The 18836-nt window shown below is 37.7% G+C and overlaps 1 protein-coding gene and 1 long non-coding RNA gene across 4 annotated transcripts in view; one reads left to right on the forward strand and one right to left on the reverse strand.

Annotated features, from left to right (window-relative positions):
• LOC131832466 (uncharacterized) overlaps positions 1–18836 on the forward strand; it is a 151630-nt gene that overhangs the window by 13152 nt on the left and 119642 nt on the right. The window lies entirely within an intron of this gene.
• The window catches only part of KIAA0825 (KIAA0825 ortholog), a 410058-nt gene continuing 407979 nt past the window's right edge, over positions 16758–18836 (reverse strand). For 2 of the 3 annotated variants that reach the window (XM_059175470.1, XM_059175467.1), the window contains one exon: positions 16758–18327. In XM_059175470.1, the coding sequence (XP_059031453.1) occupies positions 18210–18327 (118 nt within the window). In that variant the 3' untranslated portion in view covers positions 16758–18209. The remainder of the gene's footprint in view (positions 18328–18836) is intronic. The other variant, XM_059175469.1, reaches the window with a different exon arrangement.

Raw genomic sequence — 18836 nt, forward strand, 5'->3', positions numbered from 1 at the left:
TTGTTTGCAGCTATTAAACCTCCCCTGCAGCCCAGGAATAAATCCCACTTGGTCATGGTGATTAATCCTCTTAATGTACTGTTGGATTTGATTAGCTAGTGTCTTGTTGAGAATTTTTACATCCACATTCATCAGGGATATTCATTTGTAATTCTCCTTTTTAATGGGGTCTTTGTCTGATTTGGGGATCAAAGTGATGCTGGGCTCATAGAATGAGTACGGAACTTTTCCTTCCATTTTTATTTTTTGGAACAGTTTAGGAAGAATAGGTTTTTTTTTTTTTAATTTTTAAAAACTTATTTAGTTACAGCTAGCTAACATATAGTACATTATTAGTTTTTGATGTAGTGTTCAGTGATTCATTAGTTGCATATAATGCCCAGTGAATGGTAAAATTCCCCTGGGAAATGATAGAGCTCTGGACTTTTGTTTGTCGGAAGACTCTTGATTATTGATTCAATTTCTTTTCTGTCTATGGGTCTGGTCAGATTTTCTCTTTCCCTCTGTTTTAGTTTTGGTAGTTTATATATTTCTAGGAATTTATCAATTTCTTCCAGATTGCCTAATTTGTTGGTTTATAATTGCTCATAATATTTTCTTAACAATTGTATTTTTTCAGTGTTAGTTGTAATCTCTCTTTCATTCATGATTTTATTTATTTGGGTCCTTTTTCTTTTCTTCTTGATAAGTCTGGCTAGGGGTTTATCAGTCATACTAATTTTTTCAAAGAATCAGGTCCTAGTTTTGTTGACCTGGTCTAGTCTTCCTTTCTTTTCCTTTCCTTTCGTTGCCTTGTCTTACCTTGCCTTGCCTTATTTCCTTCCTTCCTATATCATTTATTTCTGCTCTAATCCTATTTTTCTTCTCCTACTGGGTTTAGACTTTATTTGCCATTTTCTCAGCTTTTCCCATATTTTCCCAGCTACTTTAGGTGTAAGTTTAGGTTATGTATTTGAGACTTTTTTTAGTTTAGGTTGTGTATTTAAGACTTTTTTTTTTCTTCTTGAGGAAGGCCTGTATTGCTATATACTTCCCTCTTAAGACTGCTTTTGCTGCATCCCAAAGGTTTTAGATTGTCCTGTTTTCATTTTCCTTTGTTTCCATGTATTTTTAAAAATTTCTTCTTTAATTTCCTGGTTCTTTAATTTCCATTCATTCTTTAATAGGATATTCTTTAACCTCCATCTGTTTGTGGTCTTTCCAATTTTTTTCTTGTGGTTTCATAGTGTTGTGGTCTGAAAATATGCATGGTATGATCTCAGTGTTTTTGTACAGGTTGAGGCCTATTTTGAGACCGAGTATATGATCTATTTTGGAGAATATTTCATGTGCCCTTGAAAAGAATGTATATTCTTCTGCTTTAGAATGAAATGCTCTGAATATATCTGTTATGTCAGGCCAGTCCAATGTGTCATTCAAAGCCATTGTTTCCTTGTTGATCTCCGTAGAAGATCTAATACTGTGAGGGAATGTTAAAATCCCCTACTATTATTATATTTTATCAATGATCTTTTTTAAGTCATTACTTGATTTCTATAATTGGCTGCTCCCAAGTTGGGGGCCTACATACTTAAAATTGTTACAGCTTGTTGGAGAGACCCCATTATTATGATATAGTGCCCTTCTTCACCTCTTATTACAGTCTTTGTTTTAAAATCTAGTTTGTCAAACACTACATCAAAAACTAATGATGTACTATATGTTGGCTAATTGAATATAATAAGTGAAAATAATAACAAATTTTTTTTTTTAAAACCTTGTTTGTCTTATATAAGTAGGGCTATTCCATCTTTCTTTTGAAGTCCATTAGGATGATAAATGGTTCTCCACCCCCCCTCACTTTCAATTTGGAGGTGTCTTTGGGTATTATTATTATTTTTTAAAGATCTTATTTATTTGACACAAACAAAGAGAGAGAGAGAGAGAGAGAGAGATCACAAGTAGGCAAAGAAGCAGGCAGAGAGAGAGAGGGAAGCAGGCTCCCGCTGAGCAGAGAGCCCAATGCGGGGCTCGATCCCAGGACCCCAGGATCATGACCTGAGCTGAAGGCAGAGGCTTCAACCCACTGAGCCACCCAGGTACCCCTCTCTTGGGTATTAAATGTGTGTATTGTAAGCAGCATATCAGTGGGCCTTGTTTTTTTGACCCATTCTGATACCATATTGCCTTTTGACTGGAGCATTTAGTCCATTTACATTCAGAGTAATTATTGATGGATAGGAGTTTACTGCTATTGTATTACCTATAAGGTTGCTGTTCCTGTAGATTATCTCTATTGCTTTCTACTCTTTGTTGCTTTTGGGTCTTTCTTTCCTGCTCAAGTATCCTCTTTAATATTTCTTGCAGAACAGATTTAGTGTTGATGAACTCCTTTGGTTTTTGCTTGTCTTGGGAAATCTTTATCTTTCCTCCTATTCTGAATGACAGCCTTGCTGGATAAAGTATTCTTGGCTACATATTTTTCCCATTTAGCACATTGAATATATCATGCTGCTTTCTTGTGGCCTGCAAATTTCTGTGGACAGATTTGCTGCTAATCATATTTGTCTACCCTTGTAGGATAAGGACCTTTTGTCTCAAGCTGCTTTCAGAATTCTCTTTCTCTTTGTATTTTGCAAGCTTCACTATGATATGTCTTCGTTTTGACCTGTTTTTGTTGAGGGTAGTTCTCTTTGTCTTATACTTGAATACCTGTTTCCTTTCCCATATTAGGGAAATTCGTAGTTACAAGTTGTTCAAATAAACCTTCTGCCCCTTTTTCACATTCTTCTTCTTCTCAGACTCCTATGATACAGATGTTTTTGCCACTTATGGAATCACTAATTACCCTAAGCCTATGTTCATGATCTAATAGTTTTCTTTTCTTCTTTTTTCAACTTCATTATTTTCTATAATTTTATCTTTTATATCACTTATTCCTTCCTCTGATTCTTCCATCCTCATTGTGATTATATCCACTCAGTTTTGCATCTTAGTTATAGCATTTTTTATTCAGGCCTGACTACTTTTTAGGTCTTTTGTATGTACAGCAAAAGTTTCTCTCGTGTCTTCTATCCTTTTTACAAGCCTAGATAGTATTCTTATGGCTATTGTTCTAAAATATTGTTCAGTTATATTGCTTATATCTGTTTTGAGCAATTCCTTGGCTGCTGTTTCTTCTTGATCTTTCTTCTAGGGAAAATTCCTTCATATTGTCATTTTGGCAAAATTTCTGTCTTTTGTGTCTTATGAAGGTTTTTTATGTTTCCTGCTCCTGAGAATAATGCTATATTAAAAATTGGTCATACACTTTCCAGGGCCTGGCACTTCAGGAAGTGTTTCTGATGTATGCTGCCAGCATTCTGTTGTTTCTTAGCTGCTCTTTCCCACAGGTCTATGAAGTTCCTCCTTGCATGCAGTGGGAAGCGTTTGGGCCTTTACATAGGTGTGCTTTGATTGGTTTGTTAAGATAAGCCTGATAACAGGAAAAAACAAAACAAAAATCATGGTCCAAAAAAAACAAAAAAGGAAAAGGAAACAAAAAAGCAAACAGACAACTATAAACTTGATTCCAAAAAACAAAAAACAAAACAAAACAAAAACAAGAAAAGGGTACATACAAACACACAAACAAAAAACTATAAGCCTGATTTCAAAGAAAAAAGAAAAAAAAAGCACATGCAGGGGGCCTGTGTTGTTCCTGTGGGAGAGAGGCCCACTGGGCTGGCTCTCAGTCAGACCTGATCTAGTAAAGCTGCCCTGCAAGCCACAGGGGGGTTGGGTTTGATGTAAGGAGCTCCAGCCTCTACTGGGGCACTGTGTTTCTCTCTCAAGTCCAACAATGCTGGTGGGCGAGGGAGCAGTGTGACAGTAGAAGATAGCATCACTCCACCCTCTTGTCCCTAGGGAGGGGAACTGATAGCCACTGCTTTTCAGGAGGCCCTTAAAGAAATGCAGTCTCCCCTTCTGTAGCCCAAGCCTCTATCAGATCCCTGCCCTCAACCCGTCTGTACCTGAGTCTTTGACAAGTCTGGCACCACAGTACTCCAATGCATTATCTCTGGTGTGCTGCCGAGATTCAAAACTCCAAATCTTAAATGACCTGGTAAGGGATGAACAAGATCTTCTCCCCCAAAAGAGAGCCTTGCAGTACTTTGCTCAACATCGTGATGGTGTCTGGAGCTTATGGTACAGCACAGTAAAAAGCTGTGAATAGGTTAACTGCCCTCTACACTCACAGTTCTCCTGTTTTATCTCTGGTTGGGGGTGGCTAGGATTCGAAACTTCAAATCTCAAATGACCCAACAAGGCTTGGACCTGCTTTTCTCCCCTGGAGGAGAACCTCACAGCGCTGCCCCCACTATTGCTCTGTCCCAGAAAAGCAGTTGCATGACAGTGAAGGTGCCTGGAGTATATGGTGCAGCACAGCAAAAAGCTGTGACCATGTTTTCTACTCTCTGCACATGCCTCTGTCCCCTGCTGTTACATGTGTTGTGTTCAACTGTGTTCTTTGTCCTTGGAGAGAGAATCTCTCCTCTTGCCCATGAACTCCAGGAAGGAGGATATTCTCCCAGTGCAACCAAGGGGATCCCCACACTGGGCTGTCCACCATCAACAACGAGGCCTCCAGCCTCCCTTCCCCAGGGCGCCGCTGCCTGCCCAGTTTGATTCTAGCAAATGGTGTGGACTTCTGAAACCTCAGAATCTGGGCTCCACAGTTTATAAAAAACTTGAAATAGTCAGTTCCTCTCAATTCCTGACTCAGTGGTCCTGAAGGAGTGTTTTTTCTTGCATCTCAATGCACTCCAACTCCCCATCCTCTCCACAAAAAAGGGCTCCCACCCCCTCCATGGCAGGATGCGTTTCTCTCCCTGTATTTATGTCTCTGAACCTTGCAACTGCCATGTTTTTTCCCTTTAATTGTGTAGATTGGGACACAACAAAGGCAGTCCTGAGAGGAAAATATATAGCAGTACAAGCCTTTCTCAAGAAACAAGAAAGGTCTCAGGTACACAACCTAACCCTACACCTAAAGGAGCTGGAGAAAGAACAAGAAAGAAACCCTAAGCCCAGCAGGAGAAGAGAAATCATAAAGATCAGAGCAGAAATCAATGAAATAGAAACCAAAAAAACAATAGAACAAATCAACGAAACTAGGAGCTGGTTCTTTGAAAGAATTAATAAAATTGATAAACCCCTGGCCCGACTTATCAAAAAGAAAAGAGAAAGGACCCAAATAAATAAAATCATGAATGAAAGAGGAGAGATCACAACTAACACCAAAGAAATACAAACTATTATAATTGTGTAGATTGTTTTCTTAATCCTCAGATGGATATCCTAGTTGTTTAAACTGTTTTGACACTGATCTAGCTATGTTAAAGGGACAAGCAAGCCCAGGGTTCTCCCACTACTCTGTCATCTTAATTCTTCCTTGGGAAATATGATCTTAATTCGAGGTGATCGTGTGCTTTACAAAACAAAGGGAGAATGGATGTTGCAAATAGAACTAGCAGTTCTGCCTTGGGCCTTAACATCCACATTATTTCCAGGAAGACATTTCCCAAGCAGATTACTCACTCTCTATGAGGAACCATTCTTAGTATGTTAGCCAGGGCAAAAGAGTCCAAATACACTTATCTGAGCCCAAGATAGCTGTTTCTGTTTAGGTGGCCATCTTGAAACAGAAGCTTCTCTCATCATTTTCAAAGTGCCTTGAAATTACTTTAAGAATTTTCTAAGAAAGGGGATATGTACTATCTAAACAACTTTCTTAATTTTCATATCTCTTTTATAAATTGTATTTCCTAAAGTAGGAATTCATCTGAAGAAAGCATTACTCTGTGAAAGTTTGAAAGCTATTGTCAATATCCTCTACAGATAGCAAAGGCTCTCTAGTTGCGGAATGTCAGAGCAAATTTTGCCTCTCCCTTCTGTAATCCTAGCGCCCTTGTATCGTCTAGAGACAGTTCGACTACATTAACTCACCAGTTTCGTTCCTGTTGTTATTTTTAAGACTTTCTTGGCACAACACCAAATAGCAACATTTTTCCTTCTCTATTTAGTTTAAAGATAACCAATTGAACTTACAGATTTTGTTGCCTAAGGTGAAACATCTTGAGCCTATGTAACTCTTAGCTTTAACAGTGCTTACCATGTTAGAGCCATACAGCATACAGCACAACACAATTTATATGTGTAGTAACTTTAATTTCTGTAACTGATCTCATCTTGTTTTATAGCTCTCATTTCTGTTAGGGTAGGTTTTGTTGTTGTTGTTATTGTTGTTTAAAGATTTTATTTATTTATTTGACAGAGATCACAAGTAGGCAGAGAGGCAGGCAGAGAGAGAGGGGGAAGCAGGCTCCCCTCTGAGCAGAGAGCCCAACTCAGGGCTTGATCCCAGGACCCTGGGACCATGACCTGTGTCGAAGACAGAGGCTTTAACCCACTGAGCCACCCAGGCACCCTTTGTTTTTGTTTTTGTTTTTGTTTTTAATCCTTAATTTTACCAGTTAAAGCTAGTCTTCTTTTCTAGTTTAAAATTGTATTCTTTTAAATGTTTTTCAATCTAATGACTAAACTGCCCATTATTGACATTTGGCCCCTTTTCTTTCTCAAGATAGTATTGAGTGTAAGGGATATTTAAGTATAAGGTGGGTGGAGCAGGAGCCTCTGTCCTCATGCTGTCCTTTGGGTTCTTGTTGCAATCCATTAAGGTGACCTTCTATTTGTCTGGTTCCTGAGACTTCTACAGTAGGGTACAGTTGGGTGTGGGTTGGTCTGTGTGGTCTGTGTTCATCCCTTTTTTTTATGTCATTGTCCTAGTATTCTTCATTTCACTGTGATTTGCCTCTGGTTATGGTCCCTTTAGTCTGTGTTCTTTGTCTTATGACACCAGTCCTAGGATGGAATGTTTTCAATAATATATTTGAAGGTTTGTTACAGTGCTTTCTCTTTTTTAAGATTTTATTTATTTATTTAACAGAGAGAGAGGGAATGCAAGCAGAGAGAGAGGGAGAAGCAGGCTCTCCGCTGAGCAGGGAGCCTGACACGGAGCTCAATCCCAGGACCCTGGGGTCATGACCCAAGCCGAAGGCAGATGCTTAACCGACTGAGCCACCCAGATGCCCCCGTTCATTATAGTTCTTAAGAAGAAAAAGGTTAACTAAGAATATTAAATAATACCAGCCCAGTCCTATTTATACCAAACAGTATCATAAACGATTGCAAATTCCAAGCATGAGAAAAGTTGTCGAAACAAAGACCTTATATTCTTAAAGATACAAAAAGAAGACCTTGACATCTTACTTTACATCATATACAAAAAATTCAAAATGGGTCATATACCTAAATACATATGGTAAAAACAGTCTTCTAGCGAATATAATAACTTCATGTCTTTGGGATGAGCAAATATTTCTTATGTTACAAAAAGTATGAACCATAAAAGAAAAGACAGTAAACTGGACATCACACAAAAATTTTCTTTCCAGGGACACCTGGGTGGCTCAGTTGGTTAAGCAACTGCCTTCGGCTCAGGTCATGATCCCAGCGTCCTGGGATCGAGTCCCATATCAGGCTTCTTTCTCGGCAGGGAGCCTTCTTCTCCCTCTGCCTCTGCCTGCCATTCTGTCTGTCTGTGCTCGCTCGCTCTCCCTCTCTCTCTCTCTGATGAATAAATAAAATCTTTTAAAAAAATTTTTTTCTTTCCATTGTGGAACCGCTGTCTCATTAGCATGTAAAACATGATCTGGGCTCCAGTGTTTTCAAAGCCCTACACTTAAGACAGACCTTCCATCCCAGGAATTAGAGCTGAGTAGGAGCAGAGAGGCCTCCTACTATGCCTGAGACTTAGCCTCCATACCAGGCGGTTGAGGGCAGAATTAGAAGTGTTGAAATCCTGCTCTTTTGAGGAATAAAGTCCCCAGGTTGGAAGGATTGAGGAGAGGGAACTCTGTTTTTTGCTGCAACCTTCTGAAGTGGAGTCTTTGCATCACAAGGGAGCAGTTTCTCATGCTGTTATGCTAGAAGTCAGTACCAGGTGTGCAGTTTGGGACAGCTGGAGTCTCTTTTTATTTCTGGTGTGTTAATTTTACTTTTAAGCCCAGATCCAGTATTCTGTTTTTCATTTGTTATATTACACTTTTTAATACTATGTGGTTGGGTTAGAGGTGGTGTGTTAAAGCCTGAAATTTGCTGTTCATCTTTTTTTTTTAATTGACATATAATTGACATACAACATCATATTAGTTTAAGGTGTACAACATAATTACTTGATATTTATATATACTGTGAGATGATTACCACAAAAAGTCTAGTTAACATCCTTCACCATCCGTAGTTAAAATTTCTTTTCTGGTAATGAGAATTTTTAAGGTTTATTCTCAGCAACTTTCAAATATGAAATATCATTTTAAATATAGTCATCATGCTGCACATTACAACCCCATATCTTATTTATTTTATAACTAGAAGTTTATGCCTTTGACCCATTTTGCCCCTCCCCCTCCAATCCCACGTCTGCAATCAGCAATCTGTTTTCTCTGCATAGGAGCTTGTGCTTTTGTTTTAGATTCCATCAAAAAAATTAGATCATACAGTATTTCTTTTTCTCTCTCTAAGACAAGAATCATCTACAGTGTCACAAATGGCAAGATTTCACTCTTTTTTATGGCTGAATTGTATGCCAGTGTGTGTCTGTGTGTGTGTGTGTATACATTTCCTTCATCCATTTATCTAGTAATCTAGTAATCCATGAATCTATCAGTGACCACTTAAGATTGTTTTGATGTCTCAGCTATTATAAATAATGCTGGAATGAATATGGGATTGCATTTTTTTTGTTGTTGTTAGTATTTTCATTTTCCTCAGATAAATACCCAGAAGTGACCTGCTAGATCTCATGGTATTTTTATTTAACCCTTTGAGGAACTTCCACACTGTTTTCCATAGTAGCTGCACCAATTTACATTGCTATCAACAGTGATAAGGATGTTCCACATCCTTACCAACATTTGGTATTTTTTGTCTTTTTTTTTTTTCTTGATAGTAGACATTCTAGCAGGTGTATAATATCTCATTGTGTTTTTGATTTACATTTTCCTGATGATTAGTGATGTTGAGCATCTTTTCATGTACCTCTTGGCCATCAGTATGTCTTTGGAAAACTATTTAGATTTTCTGTTCATCTCAATCAGAATTTTTTTGCTATTAAGTTATATCAGTTTTAAAATATTTTGGATATTAGCCCTTTATTAGATATATAATACGCAAATATTATCTCCCATTCAATAGGTTGCCTTTTCATTTTAATGGTTTCCTTTGCTGTGTAGATTTTTAGTTTGATGTAGTCTAATTTGTTTGTTTTTACTTTTGTTGCCTTTGCATTTGGTGCCAAATTCCCAAAATTATTGCAAAGACATATCAAGGAACTGACCAGTTGTGTTTTCTATTATGAGTTTAATGGACGGAGGGTGCCTGGGTGACTCCATTGGTTGAGCGTCCAGCTCTTGATTTCCACTCAGGTCATGATCTCAGGCTTGTGAGGCTGGGCCCCATGTTGGGCTCTGCACTGGGCATGGAACATGAATAAGAATTTTCTCTCTCCCTAATCCTCTGACCCTGACCCCACCTTCCAAAGAAAGAAAGGTAGAAAGTTTTATGGTTTGGGTCTTACATAAAGCTTTAATCCATTTTGAGTTGATTTTTGTTTGATATAAGACAGAGGTCCAGTTTTACTCTTTTGCATGTGACTGCACAGTTTTCCCAACACCATTTATTGAAGAGACTACTTCTCATTGTATATTGTTGGCCTCTTTGTTACAAACTAATTAACCATGTAAGTATGGGTTCATTTCTGACATCTGTAATCTGTTCCGTTGTGCTTTGTGTCTGTTCTCATGCCAGTGCCATACTGTTTTGATAACTATAGTTTTGTAATAGAGTTTGAGATAAGGAAATATACCTCCAGCTTTGTTGTTCTTTCTAAAGATTGCTTTTGATATTTTTATGGTTCTGTTCAAATTTTAGGATTGCTCGTTCTACTTTTGTGAAAAGTATCATCAGTACTTTGTTAGGTATTATAATAATTCTGTAGATTGTTTTGGGAATTATGGACATTTTAACACTGTTAATACTTTTAATCCATTAGCAATGGAGAATAAATCCACTAATTCCATAATCCACAATACATCATTCCATTTATTTGTGTCTTTTTCAATTAATTTTTTTAATGGCCTATAGTTCTGAATGCACAGATCTTGTACTTTTCTGGCTTAATTTATTTCTAGATATTTTATTCTTTTTGATGGCATCGTAAATGGGATGATTTTCTTTATTTCTCTTCTAGTTAATTATTAATGTATAGAAAATGCAACAGATTTTTGCATGTTGATTTTGTATCATGCAGCTTTACTGAATTTATTGATTGACTCAAAGTTTTTTTATATAGTTTGGTATATATAAAGTCTCTTTCTTTTTTTTTAAAGATTTTATTTATTTATTTGACAGACAGAGATCACAAGTAGGCAGAGAGGCAGGCAGAGAGAGGGAAGCAGGCTCCCCACTGAGGCTGCCTGATGTGGGACTTGATCCCAGGACCCTTAGATCATGACCTGAGCCGAAGGCAGAGGCTTAACCCACTGAGCCACCCAGGTGCCCCAAGTCTCTTTCATTTCTGATATATTTGTTGACTCCTCCCTTTTAGGCTAAAGCTTTATTAATTTTATTTATCTTTTCAGAGAATCAGTTCTTCGTTACATTCATCTTTTCTATTGCCTTTTTTAGTCTCTATTTTATTTATTATTTTTCTGATTTTTGTTATTTCCTTCTTTATACTAACTTTGGGTTTTGTTTGTTCTTCTAGTTCCTTGAGGTGTAAAGTTAGTTTGTTTGAGATTTTTCTTGACATTGAAATAAACATTTATCACTGTGAAGTGCCCTCTGAGCTTCTTTTGCTGAATCCCGTAAGTTTTGGTATCCCGTGTTTCCATTTTCATTTGTCTCAGTGTAGTTTTTTATTTCTCTTGATTTCTTTGATTGTTCAGTAGCATGTTGTTTACCACATATTCATGAATTTTCTAGTTTCTTCTTGTAATTGCTTTCTAGTTTCATACCATTGTGGTGAGAAAAGATGCTTTAGTCTTATTAAATTTATTAAAACTTTTTATGCGGCCTAATCTTTGATCTGTCCTGGAGAATGTTCCATGTGCATTTGAAAAGATTGTGTACTCTGTTGTTGGACAGAATGTGTATATATCCATTAAGTACATCTGGTGTAATGGGGTGTTTAAGGCTGATGTTTTCTTGTTGATTTGTCTCATGTTGATGGGAAGCCAGTCCCTCAAGCAGCAGGTTTTAAAGTAAGCAAATATATATAGCTCTTTGGGACTGTAAGCATAAGCTCCAGTTGCTGCCAGAGCCAGGTATCTAGAGGAGTTGATCTGGGCAGAAGTTGCAAAAATTGTAGCTCCAGATGAGTGTATAAGCTTCTTTCTGGGAGATACTGGAAAGCTGTCACAAGGCTGAGGGAGAGTGTCTCCTGGTCTTTGCTACCTGTGGACATTTCTGTAGATGTCTAGATGTGTGCCTGACGAAGTCTGCCCCTCAGGCTGAAGCTCCAGGACAAGTAAAAGGCCTCTTTCACAGAAGTTCTGAAAACATGTTTTAGTCTTCTGTTTCTGTTATGTCCTTGGGGTGGTAGTCTGCCCAGAACTGTCTCTGTCATTGTTAGAGCTTTGTGAGACCCAGGAACATAAGCTTCCCCTGGCCACCAGAGCCAGGCAGTGAAGGGGCATCCCCTGTGTGGCAGCAGAAAAAACCAGAGCACCACAAGTAAAATCACTTCATCAGGTGTGTACAAAAGTTCCCTTCCAAAAGATACTGGTGCTCTGGTGCATGGTAGATGGAGAGTAGGAAGACAGTGCCCATCTTTCAAGGTTTCTGGGAAGGCTTACAGATAGTCCTGAGACATGTTTTGAATTAGAAGTCTGCCTCACAGGCTGCAGTTATGATGATAAACTAACAGGCCTCTTTGACAGATTAAACTCCTGGCTTCCTTGCCTTTCTCTATTCCCTGGGACGGGAAGCTACTTAAGAATTCTTTCTCCACTGCTTAGTTTCCTGTGGGAACCTTGGCCATAAGCCCCACTACCAGAGCCAGGTGATCGTAGAGGTGAACCCTGATGGCAGCCACAAAAACTATGGCGCTAGAAGGGCACAAGCTCCTTTCTGAGAGATAATAGGGAGCTGGAGTGAGGCAGAAAGAGAGCACAAAGATTTCATTTACTGGTCTCCATTCCTTGAGAGCTTCTCCCTAGATGAGTGCCAAAGCAAAAGCCTGACTTAGGCCTAAGCTCCTAAATAAGCAGGTAAGCCTTCCTCCCAAAAAGACTGCTATGTATTGGTGGGGGTTGGGGAGTAGGTGGGATGGTGGTCATCTGCTCATCTGCTCTCTGTGTAGTGCCCTGGGATGGTAATTTACCAAGAATGGTCTTTTCAATTGTTACAGTCCCATAGCACCCAGGAACACAAACTTCTCCCTAGCCTCTACAGTCAGGTGAAGAAACAGCATCCCCTGGGTGGCATTCATAAAACCTGGGGTACCAAAAGGTGTAACCATTCCCCTCTGGAAGACAGTGGCACTCTTCAGTGCAGCAAAGGGAGAATGTGTAGATGGTGCCCACTGGCTAGAGCAAAGCTGAGGGTTTGTAAAGGTGGTGCCCACTGGAAAGAAACAAAAAGATGATGCCCACAGGTTACAGAGCAGTAAAGGGAGGTATAATGATTCTGCCCACTTTGGGGATGGGGAAAGGCCTAGGCTTTTGGAAAAGAAACTCAGAAATGCAATGCATTATGGTGCTTTTAGATTAGCAAACGAGATTCTTCCACATAAGGTTTGGGCATGATCAGCTGCTTCTGATGTGGGGCAGGTAAGTCTGAGTGTATGATTTCTTTCAGACTTACTTTTCAGATTACTGTAGATTTGTATGTCTTGTATATACAAGCCCCATTGTTTCTCAAAGCTAGATGTTTTGGGGACTCGTCTCTTAGGTGAAGATCTTAAAAGTTGAAGTTCCCCATTTGGGGTTCAAACCATTCTCTTTAGGGAGAAGCTGTGGGTTTTGAGTTCCCTCCCGATTGTATGTTGTCAAGCCAATTGTTGGTTTTATGGTGAGCATGTGTTTCAGTCTTTCCTGCTTTGACGTGGTGTTTTTTCTCATTTGCCTGATGTGTAGCGTTGCTTAGCTAGTTTTTAGTTTTCTTCCGAGGGAATTGTTCCATGTGTAGCTGTAGATTCAGTGTGTCCGTGAGAGGAGGTCAGGATCTTTCTACGTTGCCATCTTGAAGTAGAACCTCACTGTGCATCTTTATTTAAAATCTGGGTCAGTTTCTTCACATTTCTTTTTTTTTTTTTTTTTAAGATTTTATTTATTTATTTGACAGAGAGAAATCACAAGTAGGCAGAGAGGCAGGCAGAGAGAGAGAGAGGAGGAAGCAGGCTCCCTGCTGAGCAGAGAGCCCCATGCGGGACTCGATCCCAGGACCCCGAGATCATGACCTGAGCCAAAGGCAGCGGCTTAACCACTGAGCCACCCAGGCGCCCCAGTTTCTTCACATTTCTAGAACTAATTTTCCTATTATTATCTAAAATGAGGCTCTCAATGCAAATCTCAGTAGGGACTTAGAGGGGTTTAATTGGCTATTTTATATACAGTGTCTGGCACATAGCCTGGCTTACTGTAGCAATAAAAATTAAGTCCTGGCTCTTTATTCCCAGTTCTACTTCCACTTCTCAACATGGTTACTGTCATAAAGGATATTTCAGTGCCTAAGTCCTGATTTGTTGTGGATAGACTCCAGAGTAGCTGCCATCATCCTCACCTCCTGGCATTGATGCTGTTCTGTGATCCCTTCCCCTGAAAATGGGCAGGATGAGTTATTTGCTTTTGACCATTAGAATTTCTTAAGGGTGACGGAATGTTCATGGGGTGTGTAACATTGACCTTGCAAGGAGATTCTTTGTCTCTTGCAGACTTTGAGGAAGCAGGAGTCCATTTTGGGAAGACAATTGTGGCAAGTAACTGAGGTCCTGAGTCTGATACCCTGCAGGGTAGTGAATGCTGTCTACAACCATGTGAGCTTTGAAGTGGATCCTTCCTCATTTGAGCCTCAGATGAGACCATAGCCCTGGCTGATACTTTTATTTTAGCTATGTGATGTCCTAAACCATGCCCAGACACTTTACACACAGAGACAATAAGATAATGTATATTATTTTAAGCTGCTAAATTCTTTCAGTAATTTTGTTCAGCAACAGGTAACTAATACAGATCTTTATTTGTACAAATAATTATATTTTAAAAGTAGAAGTGTTTTATAAGGTTTTGAATTCTTTAAATTCTGGAAAAACAAGAGTTTACTACTTAACTGATAGTAATGTTGAAAACATTTCTCAAAGGCAAAAGCAAATAGTTTTTGTTATTGTGTGGAGTAATAGCTGATGCTGAATATAATGGTCTCCTACTTTCCTATTAAAATTTAAGAGCTTTCAGGCATCTTGTTAGGAATATTTTGCAGTGGAATTTACACATACTGCAGTTTTGGAGTGTGTGCGTGCATGTGTGTGTGTGGTTAAAAAAAAAAAAGTAACAAAATCTACCATCTTAACCGTTTTAAAGTATATAGTACAGTAGTGCTAAGTATATTCACCATGTTGTGAAACAGAATTCCAGAACTTTTCCATCTTATAAAACTGAAACTCTGTACTATTCCACAACTCTTCCTTTCCCTAGCCGCAAGTAACCACCATTTTCCTTTCTTTATCTATGAATTTGACTAGTTTAGCTACCCCACATAAGGGGAACCATATAGTATTTGTCTTTTTCTGACCGCCTTATTTTTTTTTTTAAGATTTTATTTATTTCTCAGAGAGAGAGAGAGAGAATGAGCACACAGGCAGAGTGGCAGGCAGAGGCAGAGAGAGAAGCAGGCTCCTCGCCGAGCAGGGAGCCCGATGCGGGACTTGATCCCAGGATCCTGGGATCATGACCTGAGCCAAAGGCAGCTGCTTAACCAAGGCATCCCCTGACTGCCTTCTTTCATTTAGTATAATGTCCTCAAAGTTCATCCATGTTGTAGCATGTGATAAGATTTCTTTCCTGCTGAAGTCTGAATACAGGTTTTTTTTTTTTTGTTTTTAATTATGAAATATTTCAAGAAACATGAAAAGTATTTAAAAACCTTAAAACTTCTTTCTAATAAAAATTCTAACTACAAACAACCTGAAGTTCTCTGTGACTTAGGCATATATGAAATGAAGTAATAGAATACTTTGAGTAAGTACATATTGGTAGACAAAATAAGGTGATTTATTTTTCACATTTCTTGCTAGATAATTCTATAAAGAGTGTTTGGTAGAGACAACAAAAATGTAAAATACCTGAAATTCACATTATCACCTATATTTTATTAAGAATTCATACTCTTTCACATAGTAACTGATAAATCATTAATAAAATAGATACATCTTTGTAATTACATAAAAATACAGTTAAACAGAACACAGAAGGAAGATAGTATTTTTGTAATAAGCATATTGGGATTTATAAAGTATTAGGCTTCATTCCTGTTGTTAACTTACACAAATGTAAAATAAATATGGAAAAGAGTAACCACTTTGAAATACCATGCTTATACTTAAGAAACATGTCAAGCATAAAGTCAAAATCATCTGATAAACCAATGTTTTATCATTTAGCATACCCTGTTATAAATTTTATTCCACTTAAAGCAGCAGTAATTTCACAAAGTAAATATAGAAGAGAATTCATCTCGGGGAGCCTGGGTGGCTCAGTTGGTTAAGCAACCAACTTTTGATTTTAGCTCAGGTCATGATTTCAGGGTTCTGAAATCAAGCTCTTCATCAGGTTGTCTGCTTGGCATGGAGCTATGTGCTGGCGTCTTTCTCCTCTGCTCCTCCCCACTGCTCGCTCACTGTTTCTCTCTCTGCCCAAAGGAAGAAGGAGAAGAAGGAGAAGGAGAAAATTCATCTGCAAACTCTTCTGTTTTCCACTTTTCTCTCCTTACAGTTATCTCCTTCTCCCTTACTATTCTTAATTCCTTTCAAATGAAGCCATAGAGAAAATTTTTTTCTAGAGCAAATAAATCACTTCTCAGGATTACTATAGAAATGTACAGATTCAGTTTAAAAAAATAGTGCTAAAAGATGATCTTTAGATATATTAGAAGACAAGAACCCAAGTGAAATCCTTTACTCTGTAAGATTATTTAGTTTATTGGCTCAGTTTATTTTTATTTTGACTTTTGATTTTAGTATCTTTCTAGTAAAATATGCAATTTTACACAGACCATCACAAAGCTGAAAAAATTCAATTGTTGTCTTAAATTGATTATTATAGTAACTGTTTATAGGTAAGTTCACTTCTCATGAAAATTTCTTACAATTTTTTAAATGGTTTGTATAGACATTTCAAATTATTTATTTATTTATTTTAGGGAGAAAGCATGAGTTGGGGGAGAGGTAGAGGGGCAGGGAGAGGGAGAGAATCTCAAGCAGACTCCGCACTGAGTGTGGATCCTGAAGTGGGCCTTGATCCCACAATCCCAAGATTGGGACCTAAGCTGAGACCCAAGTGTCAGATTTTTTTTTTTTTTAATTTTTTTATTTTTTATAAACATATATTTTTATCCCCAGGGGTACAGGTCTGTGAATCACCAGGTTTACACACTTCACAGCACTCACCAAATCACAAGTGTCAGATTTTTTAACCCACTGTGCCACCCAGGTGCCCCAGTCTGTATAGAACTTCTAGAAATTACTTCAACTGTGTCTTAAAACACGTGGCTCATGATTATACTGATCAACAAAAATACATTTTTTAGAAATAAGATGTGTTACTGGTAGGCAGCTAGCTACATGGCCATTTATATGTTTTTATGTAGGAATTAATGCAAGGGATTTTCTAAGGTGGCCTCATCTGCACTCTAAGCTTTCACTTTTTGAAAAATGCATAAGTACTTTCCTTTGGAAATTGTGTAGCCTACACATATTTTATAAAAATCACAGAATGTGGGAATATCTGAGAATATCAGAATCATGAAGTTCAATATCATATTTTCTAAAATAGGTAAGGCTTCTCCCAGATATCCTGTAGATTGCTCAACAGTCAAATTGCCTTTTGGTCTTCTTTTAATGACAGTCATTCAAACAACTGTGTTTATTAATTGCCCAATACATGAATAATTCTGTGGCAGGTATTTGGGGAGACTATGAAATCCCTTAAAAATGGCTTAAAAATCCCTTAAAAATGGCTCATATTACAAGCCATTTGAGGTTTTCATAATCTAGTACCATGTACTAATAGGAAGAATATAGTAATTATAATTTGATATACAGAGCACTAGAACACATTCCATTTCCTCTGTGTGTGTGTGAATATAACAGAAATAAAAGAAATAACAGAAACCATGGGATTGCTGGAATGAGTTTTGGATGAAAGGTACTTTACAGTTGGGAAAAATGTAAGCACATGAATCAAGAGGATGACAAGCAGTTGCTCGAATATGGAGACAATGGGTATAGGATCTGAAAGCATAGGATTGAAAGTTTGAATGTGGTGTTTGAAAAACCACTACAGGCAGAGATAGGACTAAAGTTATACTTCAGGAGAATGTTTTTGTGTTTATGATTCAGATAAACTGCATGAGGAAGAGGCTTTGGAAAAGGAGGCTAGTACACTGGTGGGTTTTAAAAAGTGACTAAGACCTGAACCTGGACTACAGCTATAAAATTAAATTGAAAGTTTCAGATGACCCTCAAGGGGCTATGTTACTCCATTCAAACTTAACATGTAAACGCTGTATTTAAAAATCCTTACGGAAAAGATTTTCAAACATTTTGTCTGTTGTCATAGATACTTCAAGACTAAGAAGAAACAAAAATAATTCAAAGGGAACACGAGATGGCAGCAGTTATATCCTATATAGAGAACAAATAAGGAAAGAAAAACATTTGAAATTATTTTTAAAGTAAAAAAACATGTAGCACTTTATTCGTTATGTGGTGTATTCCTTTTCATTTCAGAGATTACTCAGTTATTGGTTTCATGCTTCACAGCACATCTGAGGTTCATTTTGACTGTAGTAAAAATCCTACTCCATTACATGTGATTATTTCCTAAAATAAAGCTGTTGCTGTTTTCTGCACATTATGGTTCCTCTGTGTTATCTGTGGCAGAAGAGTCCTGGATGGTGCAAAATTGTTTTAAATGTTCCAGCATCACTTTTTCTTCCTCTTCCAGTCTCTCATCCTTCCTCATTTCCCATCTATAAGAAAAATCATATCTTAGTATTTTTGAACTTCCAAACTATAGTCAAGCAGTTATTTAGGACTCAAATATATGTAGTATATATTTAAATTTTAAAATTTCAAAATTTAGCCCATAAAGTTACCTTCTACTGCTTTCATGGAATTTTATAGATCAAAAACTGTCACTGCCCATTTTATATAGATAAACTTGGGCATCATTAATTTGCATGTTAAATTGAATTTCTTCCAAGCAGGAAAATATCAATAACAGGAAATACTTATATAGCCCTATGTTATCGGCATTGTTTTAAACACTTGACATATCACTCTTTAAATCCATATTAGAAAATATTGTTATTCCCATTCTACAGAGGAGTAAACTGAGATACAGAATGTTAATGTCACTTGCCCAGGTATCTTTGGATTGAAATCAGGGACCAGATTCTAGAGTTTTTTACTTAGAAATGCAACACTCACCATATTTTAAAAACCATTTATACTTATTATTAATTAATGTTAAAAGTAG

The sequence above is a fragment of the Mustela lutreola genome, chromosome 5, assembly GCF_030435805.1.
Source record: "Mustela lutreola isolate mMusLut2 chromosome 5, mMusLut2.pri, whole genome shotgun sequence".
Taxonomy (NCBI): Eukaryota; Metazoa; Chordata; class Mammalia; order Carnivora; family Mustelidae; genus Mustela; species Mustela lutreola.